The 17,761-nt window shown below is 42.4% G+C and overlaps 3 protein-coding genes across 6 annotated transcripts; all 3 read left to right on the top strand.

The window, feature by feature from the left end:
• Positions 1 to 158: 158 nt before the first annotated feature.
• On the top strand, positions 159 to 6,799 carry LOC128751035 (glycylpeptide N-tetradecanoyltransferase 1). 2 transcript variants are annotated; one of them, XM_053851777.1, is made up of 12 exons: positions 159 to 275; positions 1,799 to 1,904; positions 2,763 to 2,907; positions 2,970 to 3,088; positions 3,257 to 3,348; positions 3,439 to 3,555; positions 3,625 to 3,795; positions 3,879 to 3,987; positions 4,663 to 4,833; positions 4,901 to 5,065; positions 5,141 to 5,278; positions 5,711 to 6,799. In XM_053851777.1, exons 1-12 carry the CDS (start codon positions 172 to 174, stop codon positions 5,729 to 5,731), a joined length of 1,458 nt encoding a protein of 485 aa, XP_053707752.1. In that variant the 5' UTR covers positions 159 to 171; the 3' UTR covers positions 5,732 to 6,799. The 2 variants fall into 2 exon arrangements, with proteins under 2 accessions (XP_053707752.1, XP_053707753.1); XM_053851778.1 differs by lacking the exon at positions 159 to 275 and adding an exon at positions 415 to 607.
• Positions 6,800 to 7,832: 1,033 nt separating this feature from the next.
• Positions 7,833 to 14,825, top strand: LOC128751044 (all-trans-retinol 13,14-reductase-like). Its single transcript, XM_053851808.1, has 11 exons — positions 7,833 to 8,118; positions 8,564 to 8,746; positions 8,821 to 9,062; positions 10,789 to 10,990; positions 11,193 to 11,390; positions 11,473 to 11,592; positions 12,386 to 12,524; positions 13,307 to 13,416; positions 13,487 to 13,656; positions 13,720 to 13,879; positions 13,945 to 14,825. Exons 1-11 carry the CDS (start codon positions 7,959 to 7,961, stop codon positions 14,091 to 14,093), a joined length of 1,833 nt encoding a protein of 610 aa, XP_053707783.1. The 5' UTR covers positions 7,833 to 7,958; the 3' UTR covers positions 14,094 to 14,825.
• A 168-nt stretch (positions 14,826 to 14,993) lies between these two features.
• cdk21 (cyclin-dependent kinase 21) lies at positions 14,994 to 17,755 on the top strand. Of its 3 annotated transcripts, none has more exons than XR_008413250.1 (8): positions 14,994 to 15,540; positions 15,750 to 15,959; positions 16,406 to 16,538; positions 16,649 to 16,820; positions 16,872 to 16,981; positions 17,047 to 17,097; positions 17,180 to 17,306; positions 17,433 to 17,452. XR_008413250.1 is itself a non-coding variant. In XM_053852537.1 (8 exons), the coding sequence occupies exons 1-8, from the start codon at positions 15,293 to 15,295 to the stop codon at positions 17,508 to 17,510; spliced, it is 1,125 nt and encodes a 374-aa protein (XP_053708512.1). In that variant the 5' UTR covers positions 15,000 to 15,292; the 3' UTR covers positions 17,511 to 17,755. The 3 variants fall into 3 exon arrangements, 2 of the variants coding, with proteins under 2 accessions (XP_053708512.1, XP_053708513.1); XM_053852537.1 differs by having other exon boundaries at positions 15,000 to 15,540; positions 16,649 to 16,816; positions 17,433 to 17,755; XM_053852538.1 differs by lacking the exon at positions 14,994 to 15,540 and having other exon boundaries at positions 15,730 to 15,959; positions 16,649 to 16,816; positions 17,433 to 17,755.
• The last annotated feature ends 6 nt before the right edge of the window (positions 17,756 to 17,761 follow it).

Genomic DNA, 17,761 nt, shown 5'->3' on the forward strand with positions numbered 1-17,761 from the left:
TTCGGCAATAGTCCTTATCTTAATAATCGTACTGGACGTATATCGGTCATACAACAGTTGGAGCGAAAAACAAACAGTGACGTCTTCTGCGTCACAGCTGCCAGCCAATCGGATCGAAGCTTCTATAAATCTGTTGAGGACATGCGGTGACTCTTCACTTCCTGGTCCAAGATGGCGGACGAGAATGAGACAGCACCGTTGCCTGAGAAAGAAGATGTAGAAGACCACGGACACTGCAGCGACTGCGAAAATGAAGAGCACCACTCTGAGGACGGGTGAGGCTGCATGGCGTGCATCGCAGGAATGGAAAACGTGTCATGTTGGTAGTTGTTACAGCGAAGTAGGAACGAGTTAAACGCCGCGACCCAGCAGCCGTAGCCGTGTATGGACAACGTCCCGCCCACATTCGCGTTCCTCATTCGCTAGGATTTAAGATTGCCTGCCACGTCTGCGACGTGATTGGCTTTCTGTTCTTATGTGGGCGGGTCTTAGGCGAATTTCGCTTCGTGCTTGGTAGCAATGGCAAGGCGTTGTAAGGGCGAGAAAGTCTGCTGTGAAGCTAGCTTGTCAGGAAAACACAATTCCAACACAAGTGTTGGAATTAATGGTAAAATACTGAAGCGTTGAGCGTTCAGCGTGATCACCAATTCATTTCATTTTATACACGGAGTTGAAGGAGGATGTTACCGGATTTTCAACCAGTTAACGTTGGTAATCTACAAGGTAGCTTGAAGGCTAACCGAGCTGTCAAACCTCCATTGTCTGAGTGGAAGATACTGGAAGTGAAATATCGGCCTTTTCTCGTTATACGCCGAGAAATTCGTGTAATGCTCTGTGGTACAATAATTATTATTATACGTATTTTTGAAGTTCAATGCGTCAAATGTCAATTTGTTTATATAAAGTCGAGCGTAGTATAATCTTATATGTTTGGACTAATAAAAATAGCTTTTGTTTTTTATGTACAATGGGAGAAATAACGTCACCTGTCATCTACAGATAAAAAAAAAAATTAAATGAACTTAGATTTTAGTTTTTTAAATTCCAAACAAACCCATTTCCAGTTACGGAAAACTTGCAACATGTGACAAATGAATGGAAGATGTGCTCAGTGGTTTTCGATTGAGTTAGAAGCCTGTGGAATGAAGCATAGAATGTTTTGTTGTCCATTGTGTTAAACCTCGAACACTGACACATACATGTTTTACACTGGCACACATGCGCGCACACTCTAAGGTCATGTGATTCACCATCTGCACTGGTGTTGCCAATGTGAGCCTCGACCTTGCTCCCCTCTCAAGCACTAATGAGATTATCCTCTGTAAGTATTGGCTCTTGTTGCGGTTAAAGATGGGTTAGTTAATAGAAATGGTGGCAAAGAGTTGGCCTTCAACATTTACATTAGATTTGTGCTCTAATACAGGATAATTCAGAACAGCTGTTTATGGAGAACCTTGTCGGGCTTTCATTCGACAACATGTGTCTAATTTGACAGTCATGTGTTCATAGAAAAACTGACTCCTCTGTTTGTCTTATTTTACTATTTTCAGTTCTTCCTGTTCTGTTGAAATTCATGCCCAAAGCACTCATTTTTTAAGTCATTTTTGTGAAAGTATAGCTGGACGACGATGGTGTTCATCCATCTGCTTTGTCTTTTGACTCAGAGGAGCAACAGCTTACCCGCAACCTCCGGACTACACAAAATATTGTCTATTGAATGTCTATTGACTTATGTTGTTAATTTGACTTGTTTGTTATCATGGTGACTGCTGACAACTTTTCTTTCTCGTTTTACCAGGGACAAGGGCATGGGTGATGATACCAGTGCCAAGAAGAAGAAAAGAAAGCAGAAAAGAAAAAAGAAGTCTGGTGCGACAGAAGCTGCTCAAGACTCGCTTGCCAAGGTTTTATTTATTTACCATATATAATGTTTAGTTTCCTATAATTTTTATAGTGTATTAAATATATGATCATATCTATTGTGTTGTAATCCCTTTGGGTTTTGCTCATTACACTGAATAATTCACAGTTCTATATTTCGCTGTGTCATGCACATTAGAAGGGTCAACTATGAAGTGTATCATTTAATAAATCAGTATGTTCACTTTTAAGAATCATACAATTTATTAACACCGTGACATTATCAAGCTTTGAAACTACCATTGGTAGTGAAATCCAATAGTAGTGGTTTAATGCAGCTTAAAGGACCTGGTACGAGAACAAAGGTGGGCGAAGTGCGGTGCTCTGTATGTGTGTGGCCCTCATTAGGTCGAAACTACTTCTTTTTTCAATACCAACTCTAAATTTAAATATTTTTAGACCTTTATTTTCCCTATATGTCCTGTCCCTCAACATCAATAAATAATGTTTTGAAATGTATTGAAAAACATACCTTGTAAATAAGTTATATCATGTTCTACCCATTGTTCCGAGAGAGTCACCACTTAAATGTTTTCAAATATTTATGATTTATGTTGATAATATGAAACAAAAGGCATGGAAAAAAATTAACCAAATAGTATTTTAAGCATATAATGTCGTAATTTCTGTCTTACTGTTTTTTAATAATAAGAGTTTGCATTCATGCTACATTTTATAAGATTTTTTTTTTTCTGTCCTTGGGTTTGACAAGCCCATTTCTCATTGCATATAACATGGCCCCAGAAAGTGCTCATCCCTGTTCTAGACCAACCGACTCAAGTTATAATTAGAGGCAAAAATATCATCACATGCTAAAAGAACTGGGGAACTCTTTGCAACAGGTGAACTCTTTGCCGGCTGATAAGCTGCAGGAAATACAAAAGGCCATCGAACTTTTCTCTGTGGGCCAAGGACCAGCCAAAACTATGGAGGAGGCAACCCGGAGAAGTTACCAGTTCTGGGACACTCAGCCAGTTCCAAAGCTTGGTATGAAGTACTCTTTACTTCCATTCAGTGTCATATGGCTCTAACCATTTTGGGTTCCTCAGGAGAAACTGTGACATCACATGGCTCCATTGAACCTGACAAGGACCAAATTCGAGAGGAGCCCTACAGTCTCCCACAAGGTTTCTGCTGGGACACGCTGGACCTGGGGAATCCAGCTGTGGTAAGGGTGTTAGTGATGGACTTATTCATGTGTCAGTGCTTTGACTTAATGCTCTAATTTTCAAATACAATTATTTGACACTGATGTACGTATGTTGCTTCATTTGTTCCTGCAAAGCACCATGTTTTATGTTCCTTGAACATCAATGTATCTTTTTTTTCCCATCAGCTCAAGGAGCTTTATACTCTTCTCAATGAGAACTACGTGGAGGACGACGATAACATGTTTCGCTTTGACTACTCTCCTGAATTCTTACTCTGGTAATGTTCTTCCTGATGAAATAAAAAAAATTCAAATGAATGATTTCAGTCAAAAAATGAAACATCTTAATATTTCATCATCCACTCCAGGGCCCTGCGTCCACCTGGCTGGTTGCCCCAGTGGCACTGTGGCGTGAGAGTAAACTCTAACCAGAAGCTGGTTGGTTTCATCAGTGCCATTCCTGCGACCATCCATATCTATGACGTGTAGGTTGCTTGCTATATTGTTTCCACTTTTGATCTGATTCGTAGACTCTATTTTTGCTGTGTTTGTAGAGAAAAGAAGATGGTTGAGATCAACTTTCTATGCGTTCACAAGAAGCTTCGCTCCAAGAGAGTGGCTCCAGTTCTGATCAGGGAGATCACCAGACGTGTCAACCTCCAGGGCATTTTTCAAGCTGTTTACACTGCAGGGGTGGTACTGCCCAAACCCGTGGGCACATGCAGGTCATTTCAAAAAAGAAAGCGTGAATTAGAATTGAATCATCTCTTTCCGGTTTGAATTATTGAATGTGTGTATTTGTGTGCAGGTACTGGCATCGCTCCTTGAACCCCAGGAAACTGATCGAGGTGAAGTTCTCCCACCTGAGCAGGAACATGACAATGCAGAGAACCATGAAGTTGTACCGTCTGCCAGAGGTTTGTACAAAAGCTTACATTTGTCAGGTGGTTATTCGTGGAATCATTTTTCTGACTTCAAGGTGCCAAATTAGTTCCTAGCTCTTTCAGGTCATGTGTAGAAATAGGCTGTTGAGAATTTCAGTTGGATGTGTTCATGATAAATTCCAGGGTTTCTGTAAATGACCGTGATGCACTGCAACACCTGAGAAAAAGAATCTCTTATCTCATCAAATTATTTAAATTAAGCGTAAACTTTAAACAAACGGACAACATAACTCATCGGGGGGGGCGGGGTGGAGAGGAACATGAGAGTTTTCACTGTGTTTTTCATGGAGGAATCCTGCATGTGATGACTGAAGTCTGTTGCTCACAGAACAAGTCGTGCAAACTTCTCATGAATACAAACTGGCTGCGTTCCCTTCCTCCACATTTTCTGACTGGAGTCAACCCTGAGTGCTATAGTTACCTTTGAATACCCAGTACTGTTGACACAATGCTCATTTTGTTCATATTGATTCTTATTTAATCATCTCTACTTTGTCACTGCTATATTGCAGCCTTCTTTATATCACATAAGAAGCATTTGGGCTGTGGTTAATAATCCTACTACTTCTACGTGTGTAGTTTTCCTCGGCGTTACTGTCAAAGCTTGTGTATTGTTAATGTTTAACTCGGATGTTTTGTGATGTCAAGGCTCCAAAAACTCAAGGCCTCCGGCCCATGACCAAGAAAGACGTGCCTGTCGTGCACCGTCTCCTGCGTGAGTATCTGAGCCAATTCCATCTGGTGCCAGTAATGAACCAGGAAGAGGTGGAACACTGGCTGCTGCCCAGGGAGAACATCATCGACACTTACCTGGTTGAGGTAAACCATCTCCCATTGGATGACTGGCCCACACAGGTTAAGAAAAGTTCAAATGTTTTCTCTTCAGAACAATGGGAAAGTGACAGATTTCCTGAGTTTCTACACACTACCCTCCACCATTATGAACCACCCCGTGCACCGCAGCCTAAAAGCGGCTTACTCCTTCTACAACGTGCACACCACCACGCCGCTCCTCGACCTGATGTCGGATGCCCTCATCCTGGCCAAATCTGTAGGCAGCCACCCACAGGGCCATTCCATCTGCCTTGCCTGCTTCAAACTAACTTTGTTTTTTCTATGAGCACAGAAAGGGTTTGATGTCTTCAATGCACTGGATCTAATGGAAAACAAGACTTTCTTGGAGAAGCTGAAGTTTGGCATCGGTGACGGCAATTTACAGTATTATCTGTACAATTGGAAGTGCCCTAGCATGGGATCGGAAAAGGTGAAATATCCTGACCTTCTGACTTTTAATTCTATTCTACCTATTTGACACAGACTCTGATGAGTAGTTTAATTTGGACTTGAATTAAAAACAAAACAAGCTTGAAGAAGAATTTACCTTGTGCTTTATCCTTACGATGAACGCATTGAGGAAGTTGCTGTAAAAAATGTTTACATGGGGATATTAGTTGGGTGAAGTGTGTGTTGAGAATGAAATGAATTTTCATGGTACTTTAGCATGCATTTATTTTTACCTGAACATGTGCTTCGACTTTGGCGGCTGTATAAAGTGGTGGCCCAGCATTACTGAGACACTAAATCCATGTTGCGTAATAATGGGGCTAGTACTAAATGCTGCCTTTAAAGGTGGTCCTAATGTAGTGTGTCACATAAGTAGTGGTCTTACTGTTGTGTTTTTTTGTTTGGCCCCCAGGTGGGGTTGGTGCTTCAATGACCTCCTCTATTGCTGTCATCAAGTGTTCCCACCTGACCAGGAGTGTGTGCCATCATGCCAACCACCTGACAGATGAAATGGTCTGTCAGGAGAAATCAGTCCACCGGACCATTTAACTCTTACTTTTCACCGTCTCGAACTTTGAACTGCATTACCGCTGCCAGGCGAGGGAGCAAGAGAGCGGTGTCCTGTTCTTTCCCTTCCTTCACACGGACCTTAAGCCATCTTAGATCCCCGCGTCTAACATCGGAACTGTACACGGCGAGCGGCGTCCAGCGGGTCATACTGTCTGCATCGCTACTAATCACGTGTAAATATCGTCGGCTGCAATTGATGGCCCCAAACTGGCAGAATCGGCAACTGTTTTTATGTTACTTCCTTAATATGGCAGTGCTTTTTTGCAATTCAATAAATCTTAAGTTTTAGAGTTTAAAAAAGTAATAATAAAATGTTCAAAAATATTTTAATGATGGAAAGGAACTGAGTGATGAGCGGTAATAAATACCAAAAGCAGACACCATTTAAGGGCTTCTGATTGTTCTTGTCACGGCTGGTGATGATTATTTTTTATTTTTCAATCTGTTTTGGTTACAGTGGGGTGTTTTCACACGGCTCTTTGAGAGACAGTTCTCTCAGATATCCTTCTTCTCTTCTGGCTGCTCCAACTGAAGGATGTTACACCCAGACTGCACGGACGGTCCGGAATACTTACCTCGTATATGTTTATCCTTCTGGTTCAGATTTGAAATCTCAAACTTCATCAAAGTGCCACTGTTGCCAGTGCCACACGCCACTGTTCCAAAGTCCACCCATGCCCTCCTTAGACTTTGACTCTCTGATAACCTTCAAAAGCTTTGACATGTGTCTCTCGCTGGTAATGCTGCTGCAGTACCGGCTTGAAGATAAATCTCAACTTTGGCTGTTGACGTGTCCTATGGAAACTTGATTGGAGCAACGTGCAGGGTGATGTACTGTGGTCGGGGTGCATATCTTCTAGGACAATTTGAAATATGACAGCATGTCAAAATACAGGTGACCTTTGAAACAAAAATAAAATCTGGAACTTCACTTTTTTTGCTTTTTTCCATTTCAACTATTTTATTGTTAAAGTAGCTCGAAGTTGTAATGACAATATTAATAGTCATTTATGCAACAGTATTATTTTACTGTACAACCATTTGCCTTTAGTCTTATCTGCACAGCAGAGTGTTTTGCTACGCAATCATAACAGTATGAATAGGTCAAATTAATAAAAGTCTCAGATGTCATTACAACAAAATTTCTACATCTGCAAGAGCAGTATGCTTGAGTTGATTGTTTTGTTTGTGAGGCCGTTAAATTAATTTTCCAAGTGAAGACAAACCCAGACATATTCGGTCAACACAAGAAGACCAAAAAAAAAAAGAAAGAAAATCACCGACAAAGGTCAAACAGTGCAGCTGTTGCGTCCTACTGTGGGCGTGAACACGCTTATTTACTTGATGGCTGTTGGTCATTTGGCTCCGAAAGAGTGCACAGCACGCCTTGTGATTGGCTCCGGTACTTGAGTGACTGGTAATGTTGGGTTGCTCTTTAGCTGCGCTGTCATGCGTAGTCTATGCTCGTCCTACCTAGTCATGGGGAATTTGGCCCTGTTTAGTGAAGCAGACCATTCGGCTCAGCTCACCAAGAACAGCCGGATCTTTTGGCTCCGCAGTCTACCACATTGTCTAATTCAGCCAAATTTAGTGCTGTTTGGCTTATGATTTACCTGTTAATTAAGTAACAACTACATTTTCAGATGCGAGTAAATTTCTAATAATAACGCATTTACAGATCCGTTGTAACGACCTGAAACCACCAAATAAATGCAGTGACTTGCTTGAACACCACAGGCAAACGGATAGAAACACCTCGAAAAAAATAAAAAATATATAAAAATAACAGCTAATGAGAGTATTTATTTAAAGACACATAATCATGAATAGAGAGAAATGTTTCCATATGAAGAAAAATAAAACAAAACAAAACAAAACGACTCAAATACGGGGCTCATTTCAGTAGTGCACATTTGTGCGTCGTATAGCCTCGCGTGATTGGTTGACACAGCATGCACGTGACAGTCACGGATGGAAGTCGGCTCCCACCACCTTTCATGTAACAGACCCGCCTCTGTGGCGTCCGTTCGCGACCGACGCGTCGCTTAGTCGCAGCTCACGGCTCCAGCCTGCGTCCGGTTACTGTCGCGATGTGGTTCACTGTGGTGATTTTCAGCGTCGCCCTGGTCGTGTTTATATGCAAATATGTCTACGGCCCGCGTGGACCCAACCCGTTTGAGGTGGACACCCGTGAACCTCTTAAGCCTATGGTGCACGTTCGGAAGGAGAAGAATAAAGTGCTAAAACAAGGTGAGCGCTTCACTTTTTCAACCTTTTTCGCAACGTTTACTTAATTTATTTTGACGTCTATAGTTCATGCATTACTTTTAGAATAGTGTATTAACCTTGACATGCGTGTGTAATAATGAATATGTCCAGCTCTTTTGAGAGATTATAATGAAAATCAAGTTACACTGCTGAAACATTTGAGACGGCATTTCCTGGTTTTACCAGGGCTTGCCCTCGAAACACGCTTTTGTTGCGTTAATCGCAGAGCAGTCGTCACTCGCACCGCCGTCGTTTCATTGAATCATATTCATTCTGTTTCATAAGTGATCACCCTATTTTGTTTGTCAAATCATGGTGGAGAACACATTTTGTCATACTAAATGATGATAACCTGTGACTCTGTCGGCAGTATGTCAACAGTTTGTCAGTGGATGACCTGCACAGTGTTGTGCTGTGCCCACACTAGGTTTCCTGGCCAGTAAAGTCCCAGACAATTTGGATGCCGTGATCATTGGCAGCGGAATCGGTGGCCTTGGACTGGCGGTTCTGCTGGCCAAAGTTGGGAAAAAAGTCCTGGTTCTGGAGCAGCATGACCGTGCAGGAGGATGTTGCCACACCTTCACAGAAAAAGGCTTTGAATTTGATGTTGGTGAGTCATCAGCTAGTATGAAACCAGAACTACCGGTAGATGAACTATAACTCCCCTCTTCTTCTGTCGCAAAGGTATTCATTACATCGGCGACTTGCAGAGCCACAAGCCGTTCCGCTGCATGTTGGACCAACTGACCAACGGGCAGCTGCAATGGGATCCGCTAGAAAACCCGTTTGACCAAGTTGTGATTGGTCCTCCAGAGAACAGGCGGCGGTATCCCATCTACAGTGGCAGAACCCGCTTCCCAGAGGAGCTGAAGAAGTGTTTCCCTGGGGAGGAGAAGGCCATCGATGAGTACGTTAAGATGGCAAAGGTGAGGGTTTCATTCGTTTGAGTTTGCAGATTTCATTTTACAGGTAAATATGCTGTTGAAAAAGAGTCAACTGCACACATAGTACTTGCGAAGTGAAGGGCCAGGTCTAAAAAAACTTTTTTGTTTTGCACAATGTATATTTTCTCTCACCATCAAGTATTTTAATAGTTATTGCCATTGTGCTAAAAAAAAAAAGAGGTCAAATGCAGTTATCAAGACGACACACGCCCAAGGAATGACTTTCAACATTTCATTCGAGACAATGGAATTGCATGAAGTCATGCATAATTTCTATCTTTCTCAGGTGGAACTTCTTTGACACAAAAAACTAACCAGTGCTTTATGTATGCCATATTTACATTGTTACTATAACCGGTCCGTGTGGGTAAGCATGTCGCGAAGCAGTCAAACATGTTCATGGATGATGCAATGGTATGTCTGACCTCTGACACAGATACTGTATATACTCACTCTCACACATAAATTCTACCCCAGGCACACTGATATACTCACTCTCTCACACTCATATTCTACCTCTCACACAGATATAGAAGGAGGCCGGGAAAGTGACATGAATGTGTTTATTTTTTTTAGATGTGACATGCATGACTTTATATTTTTTAACCCGAGATAACAGTTATCCTGAGATCATTTTTATCTTGTGATAATTCGTATCTCAAGATAATTTTTATCTCAAGATACAATCATAAATGATTCACAAAGTCTGGTGACCACAAGAGAACAATATCTCAAGATAAAAATTATCACAAGGTAAAAGTTATCTCGAGATCATTTTTAAAAATAAAGTCATGCATGTTACTTCCAGAGCTCCGTAGCTGTATACTTACTCTCACGCAGATGCATACTCACTCATGGATACTTCCTCTCACACACTCGTGCTCTGTCTTTCACATAGATATGTACTCACTCTCACACACACATATATTCGACATTTCTTGTCAAAACAAGCAACTAACCAGGTTGGACATTGCCCCATTACCTCCATCTGTGCTGACTGGTTATCAAGCTGACATAGACAGCAACAGCAAAAGCATCTGTTTGCATTTTGAATTTTGTTTTTTGCTACACAGTGTTGTAGGGTTTCCACTACTCTGAATGTACTTGAAATTCATATAAAGTTGAAATTGTTATACACATATTTTCAAGACATTAAAAGCGCTTTAGTGTAAATAAGGTGATATAAAAACTTGAATATAGCCACCATCGAGATTTATTGTACTATCGTCAAACTGATGCAAAATAAACAATATATTGTTAGTTTCACTAATATACCAAGTTCATGTGTCAGCACTCGCACTGTCAGACAAGTTCAAGGGGTGAAAGTGAAGAGCTGTCTTTGTCATCATCTCTCAGTTGCAAAATAAGTGATGTGTCTTGACTCTGTCTTAAAGCTGCCGACCTTTCATCCCTAACACCACTATCCCTGTTCTGTATTGGGTCATCTGGGAGTTATCTTGGCTTCACGTTTAGGTGACATAAAACTGAACTTTAGCCCTCTCCTGTCATCGCCTCTGATTTCCCTCTAGGAGTGGCGACCAAAGTTCAGAAGTGTTACATAATATCTATCAGTCTGGGTTGCGAACACCCTTCAGTGATCTATTAATGATAGTGCAGTACTGTTCAACTATTGCCACAGAAAATCTGTCTGTCTTATGACAATGCTGTCGCCTTATAACTATTACATTTCACCTATTTATGCTTGCAGAAAGCAGGGCGAGGCATTTGGCTCCTGCCCATGTTGAAGCTCCTTCCGTCCCCTGTGGCTAAACTTCTGGTCAGCAGTGGACTGGCCAAACATCTGTCCTACTTCTTTAAGATGGCGCCCCGCAGCCTGACAGAGGTGGTCAATGAGCTGACGGAGAACAAGGATCTCAGAGCGGTCTTTGCCTACATCTTCGGCACCTATGGTATGAGCCTGTGCGCAGTACATGTGTGCTGCCCTGCCGCATGTTAAAATGCATGTGTAGGTGCCCAAATGTGTGACACAAGTGGCTAAACTCCAATCTAATATATGTGTGAATATTCTGTCCTGCGTGGATAAACATCACATTTTCTTCTCTGTGTCAAGAATATTGTGGCGTTTTGTCCATTGTGAGTCCGTCTTTACAGGTAACATCCCTAAAGAAGCCAGCTTTGCCATGCACAGTCTGCTGGTGACTCACTATCTCAACGGAGCCTGGTACCCCAAAGGTGGAGCCACTGAGATTGCCTACCACATGATTCCTATTATTGAGAAGGCTGGGGGCGCTGTTCTGGTCCGCGCTCCAGTCAACAGGATCTTGTTCAACGATGCGCAGGAAGCTTGTGGTGGGTGAAGAACTCTGGACCAGCTCCAGTGGCAGGCATCAGTGACCATGTTCATTTTTGCTCTGCCTTGCTTTGACTTCAGGTGTGAGTGTGATGAAGGGTCAGGAGGAAGTTCACATCAAGGCACCTATGGTCATCTCCAACGCTGGGATATTCAACACTTACCAGAAGCTGCTGCCCAAGGAGCTCCAGGCCACGCCAGGTTGGTGCCAGGATATTGGTGCTGCTTTCACTGGTAATATTTGGATACATGTAGATGTTTGAGTCAGAGGTGCGCTTGCCTGCAGCCATGAATCTAAAGTGGCTGTCGGTGTGAGTTTGTCAATGCGTGCCCTGTGATGGACAGGCGACCTGTCCTGGACATCCCAAGCCCCTTTGTACATACACACACACACACACACATTTGATCAATGAGATTTTGTCTTTAAAAATATAGCATTTTTCTGATGATGCGGCGGCTCTCCTCCAGCCTGTACATCATCCGAGACAAGGTGGAGCATATTTCATGCCATCTCTACAAGGGCTACTACTGACCAAGATAAGGGAGTGTAAAATGTCAACGTTCTCCAAAGGCAGAAGAGGATGACACGTCCGCTTGAAAGATGAAGATTGACTCGGCACTGTGTTGCTGTGACAGGAAGATTTGGTCAAAAGTAAATGAGAATTACTGTTGATATGTGAGCTGCTGAGCAGTTCCTGACTGACACTTGGTGGGAACAGTGACGGTGCATGAATCTAACAAAGGAGCTTTATAGTGGGACAACAATAGTCCATGAAAAAGGCCCACTTTAATCCGTGACTGTATATTGTTTCGGTTTGTTTTGGTGAAACAATTGAAACACATTTCACCCTATTTTGGACACCTTCGCTTTCCCTTATAATGTATCCATAATGGCTTGTAGAACAGTCAGATCTGGGAACAATGGTGTATGGTTTGTTTTTGGCTGTCTCAGCATCAGTTCTTTTTTTCAAGCGACGATCTTCTTTACCTGCAGCGATCCGCCAGCAGCTCAGCATGATGAAGAACGGTGAGGGGGGCATCAGCATATTCCTGGGACTGAACGGGACCAAGGAGGAGCTGGGCTTGAAGGCTGACAACTACTGGATCTTCGCTGAGAATAATCTAGATGAACTGTGAGTGTTTCATGCTGGTTGTTAGTTTGCACTTTATATGAACGTGCCATCTATAATGCATTATTAGTACACTCTTAATACGTTATGATACATTTGTAAGGCTTTGTAGAAGATGTTATGGATGTTTATAGCCTTGGTTGTTGCTAGGTTTCGGGGATTGTTAGGGGACTGTTTGTACCATTTGAAACATATTCTCTGAAACCTTGTAAATGTATATATATATATATATATGTATATATGATTTTTTTTTTCGACTATCTAGTGGCACCCCGACCTCATGGATTAAATCTGTCATTTTAAAACCGAGAGCACCTCCTACTGAGCTAAAAAACGAAGACACTATTTCATGAAGCCTCACCAGCCCATCACTGCTGTTCAGTAAATAATGTGGCGTTACCAGACAGATAGGGAGTACAGTTGCTCAGTAAATATATTTATGTGTAATATAAGGTAATACAAAGATTTTTTTTTTTTACATTAGATCAGATTACCTTTATCAGCCCCACAGTGGTGACATTCAACTAGAATGAAACAATATTTAAAAACCATGTCATAAGCTTTGCAGTATGAAAAGAGAAGAACATTAGTGAAAAATGTTGAAGACACATTAAAAAGGTGACAAGGCAAGAATGTGTGACCACAAGAGATTAAGGAAACAAAAAGTTGTTTAACTTGTATATAATAATACTGTTTGTAATTTGGCGAAAATACCGAAAGTATTGTACTGTCCCGCTTGTTTTTTTATATTCCCAATCTGATGTATTGAGTATTTTGTTTTCCAGGATGGACAAGTACAATGGAGGGGACAGGGAGGTGTCTGCTAAAAATGTGCCCATCCTGTTTGTTGCTTCACCTTCTGCGAAAGATTCCACGTGGGAGGAGAGGTCCCCAGGTAGGCGCACCAGAAGAGCTGAATACACTCCAACTAGTGAGAGGGTGAAGCTCCTCATTGATCCTTGCAGGCAAGTCCACCTTGAGTCTGGTCAGTTTCGCCAAGTACAAGTGGTTCGAGGAGTGGAAGGACGACAAAGTGACCAACAGAAGTCCGGAGTATAAAGAGCTGAAGCAGATTTTCATTGACTCCATCGTGGAAGTCGTGATGGAGGTTTTTCCTAAAATCACCAGAGACAAGGTGAGTCGCTGGATGAGTGTGACCACTTTTTTGTGTTAATGCTTCGGTGTGTTTTGTGTCCAGATTGAGTATGTTGATGCTGGGACACCTGTCACAAACACGCACTACATCGGTGCCCCTAAAGGGGAGATCTACGGCGCGGACCACGGCATTGGCCGCTTCAGCCCTGAAGTCAACACTACAGTGAGGCCGCAGACTCCGCTGAAGAACCTCTACCTGACAGGTCTGACCTTCTCCACTTTCAGCTGCCCATCTACCACGGTCTAACATCGCTCCCATCCGCCACAGGTCAGGACGTCTTCTTGTGTGGCTTTGCTGGAGCCCTCGCCGGAGCGCTGACCTGCGGCTCCGTTATTCTCAACCGCAACTTGCACCTGGATGCCATCAACCTGGCCAAGAGAGTCCAATACATGAATCATAAGCTGAAAGACGAGTGAGCGTTCGCATGTTACGTCGTGTTAATCGAGAAGCAGCGGGTTCATTCAAAACTATCTGCTTCTATAACAGCTGACAAGACTAAAACACAATTCAGTTTCAGATCACTCATGCGTGTAGTTTGTTGTGATATTAAGCATCTATAGAAGTCAGAATTAGTTGCTGTTATTTGGGGACACTAACTTTGTATTTAAACATGTTGCTGCTGACATATTTTACCGCTCTGTGCCTCAGATTGTTCCCATGTGTCTGACACCTCACTTTATGATCAATAAGTTTTGGAAAAACTGTTCAAATTCTTGTTGTGTTAGTTTGGTGTTGCAGTTTCCAGCAACATACTGATCCCTATTTGAAAATGAAGCTCACTTGCTACCATATCTGAAGAGGTGGAATTAAAACAGCATCTGAACCATGAACGCCTCCCATCTCTTGGATGTGTCTGACTCTGTCTCGACGAAAGAACCATGAATGGCTGGCATGCGCCCCGTCATCATTGGACCAGGAAGTAGCCTTTGACTCATTCCGAGAGGGTAAAAAGCTTCTTCATGGATGCATCATGTATCTTCTGTGATGCATAACTTTCTATTATGAAGTGGTGATTGTTTTTTAATCGCAAATAAAAGCGATAGATTAGATTCAATGGCCTTTATTAGTCCCACAGAGGAGAAATTCAGACCTGGAAGTCAGACCTCGATGTAGATGAAATGACTGGCAAACAACTCGCTTGACAAAGTTTTGAAAGTGGGCACATTTTGTACCACATTTTGCTCACAAATCCATAATAGTGACAAGCCCATTCCCACCAGGTATAATTAATCACTGCAGCTGAACGTTACATTTTTAATTCGTTTTTTTTTTTTTTTTTTTTTGCACAGTTACTTTTTTTTTTTTCCCTCTCAGTGATTTCATTTGTTTATGTTTTTGACCAGGCGGAATGGGCTTCCCAGGTGCAGTGGCAGAAAAGGGTTTTCGACGCTGAAAATTTGACACAATCTCAAATCTTTTCTGGATTTCAAAAGATGTGGCGGCATGACACTGACACAAACAAATACAAACTACATACAACTAATAGATTTTCAGTCTCAGTACACAACTTTGTCAGTGTTTAAGTCAACAAATAACAGAGAATGTGATCAACACAACACAAAAATAAATAAATAAACCATTACATCTTCAAATTAATATTTCTTCTCTGTCCCTCATGGAAAATGAAAACGGTGTTGTCTTATACATAGTGACTGGAAACATATTCCACAATAAAATCACCATACTGAAGTTTTGGCAAAAGCCTACGGAGGCCCTAAGGGGACATGAAAAAACGGCACTTCTGTTTTGGTTTCCCACACTTTTTCTACAATCTCCCCCGTCCCTGAACGCACCATCTACTCATTTTCGGTGGGGAGCTTCTGAAGACTGGACATCATTCGTCAAACCCCGGTGGAGAATGAGGTACATTTAACATCCTTGCTCCTTCATCGTCGCATGACTTGTGTTTTCATCGTTTAATATCAGCAGCTCCCGTTTATGAGCGTCCTTAATATGCCTGCGAGCTAACTTGAACTTGTCGTCCTGGACTAGCTTACATTTAGAATGTGATATTTACTGAAACATTTTGGTTTGACCGAGAAGTCGGGGCTCATGGCTTCTTCCCCCGGCAGGCTGGAATACGAGTTGCTGGCCCTTGTGGGTGAAGGCTCCTATGGTCACGTCTACAAGGCCAGAGAAGTCGGAGGGTCACGGCGCCTCCTAGCGGTGAAGAAGTTTCACGTCCCTCACGAGTCGTTCCACATGGGAATCCCTGCGTCGGTGATCCGCGAGGTGTCGCTGCTACGCATGTTGAGGGACTTCAACCATCCTAACATTGTCAAGTAATAATTTTGTTTGTTTGTTCAATCTTATATATATATATATATATATATATATATATATAATTTACAGATTCTCTGAATAAATAATACAACATTGGAAGCTTTTTTTAGGTGTTGATTGTCTTACTTAACTTGTCTTTTATTTGTTTAGTTGCTGATTTAGACAGAGAAGAAATAATTATTGCTACACATTACAATAATCGAATTTAATTCAAGAATTCAATATAACTATTAATAGCCTGCTGGGAAGAAAAACAGGTGAACAATGAAATGACCTTGAAAAAAGAAAATAGAAATGAAATAATATGAAGCGATGAGAAGAGTCAAGTTTTGTATTGTACTGACTTCACAAGGGCCACAGATGCAGGTCAGGATCCGCGCGTGGCCCCTTGGGCTCTGCTCTCTCATGAAATCACTGACGGATATTTCACGTCTCTGTTGTACAGGATGTTGGATGTATCATCAGCTCCGACAGGAAAAAGCTTGCACTTGATACTGGTGTTGGAATTTCTGGATCAGGATCTGTCCATGTACCTCTCCAAGGTTCCTGCTGATGGTCTGAACAAGGACTGCATCCAGGTGTTGTCTGCCGAAATGACATAAATGTCTAAAGTGGATAGACAACAAGGACAAATACGACATTCAAGATGTAATATAATATAATATATTCCGGTCTTTCTGTCCAATAGGGCTTGATGGTCCAGTTGCTGTGCGGTTTGGACTTCTTGCACACAAACATGGTCCTGCATCGCGACCTGAAGCCGGCGAACATCCTGGTCGGCAGCCACGGGGAAGTGAAGATCGCGGACTTTGGCCTGGCGCGTATCTACACCTTCAACGTGGCGCTGACCCCGGGTGTGAGTGAGGGGAGCATCTCTGAGCGCCTTCTTCGCACTGACGTGTCGCTCTCAGGTGGTGACGCTCTGGTACCGCGCTCCCGAGGTCCTGCTCAACTCGGTCTACGTGTCCTCGGTGGACATGTGGAGCGCCGGATGCATCTTTGCAGAGCTGTTCCTGCTGAGGTCTGGAATTTAATTTAAGGAATTTAAGTGCAGCTGTCTTAAATATGACGGCCTGAATGTCCCAGACCGCTGTTCCTGGGATACACAGAGTCCCAGCAGCTGCGGAAAATATTTGAGTGAGCACATTTTTTTCTGGAGAAAATATCTAATTTCTTTTCTTCACAACTTCTGGGATGATAATCCTCCATTTTTCTTCAGTGTAATTGGCCTGCCCAAGCAGGAGGACTGGCCTGGAGACAGTCCCATCTCATACTCACCCCAATGGGGGACCGAGGGCTTGTGCGCCAGGATTTTGGCAGATTCTGAGGCAGATGACCTGCTCTTTGTAAGTGGATCATTCAGAGCCAGTGTTCATGTCTGATGCTTATTTGCTCAGTGTTTCTGGAGAAGATTGTGAGGCGACATGTTGGCTGAAGGATGAGTCTCACCCCGACATGTCTCTTTCATGCAGGATTTCCTGACCTTCAAACCAAGCTGTCGCATTTCGGCTGCTAAAGCTCTGACTCATTCCTTCTTCACCCACCACTGAGGACCAAACCGAAGTTTGCAGTCATTGCCGCGACACTGTCTTCTACACTCTCCATATCAACCAGTTAAAATGACAAAATTATAAATGTTTAATCCTTCCGTTTATTCTCAAAGCTTTGTTTTTTAGGTTTTGTGCATGGCACACGTTACTTTGGGTTTGTTAGAATGCCTATTTTTTATGGAGCGTTTTCTTGGAAAATCCATTGTGTTTGTTGAGTGAGTAACACTGTTTGTTTGCATAAACAAGTGTCT

The sequence above is a fragment of the Synchiropus splendidus genome, chromosome 19 (genome assembly GCF_027744825.2).
Source record: "Synchiropus splendidus isolate RoL2022-P1 chromosome 19, RoL_Sspl_1.0, whole genome shotgun sequence".
Taxonomy (NCBI): Eukaryota; Metazoa; Chordata; class Actinopteri; order Syngnathiformes; family Callionymidae; genus Synchiropus; species Synchiropus splendidus.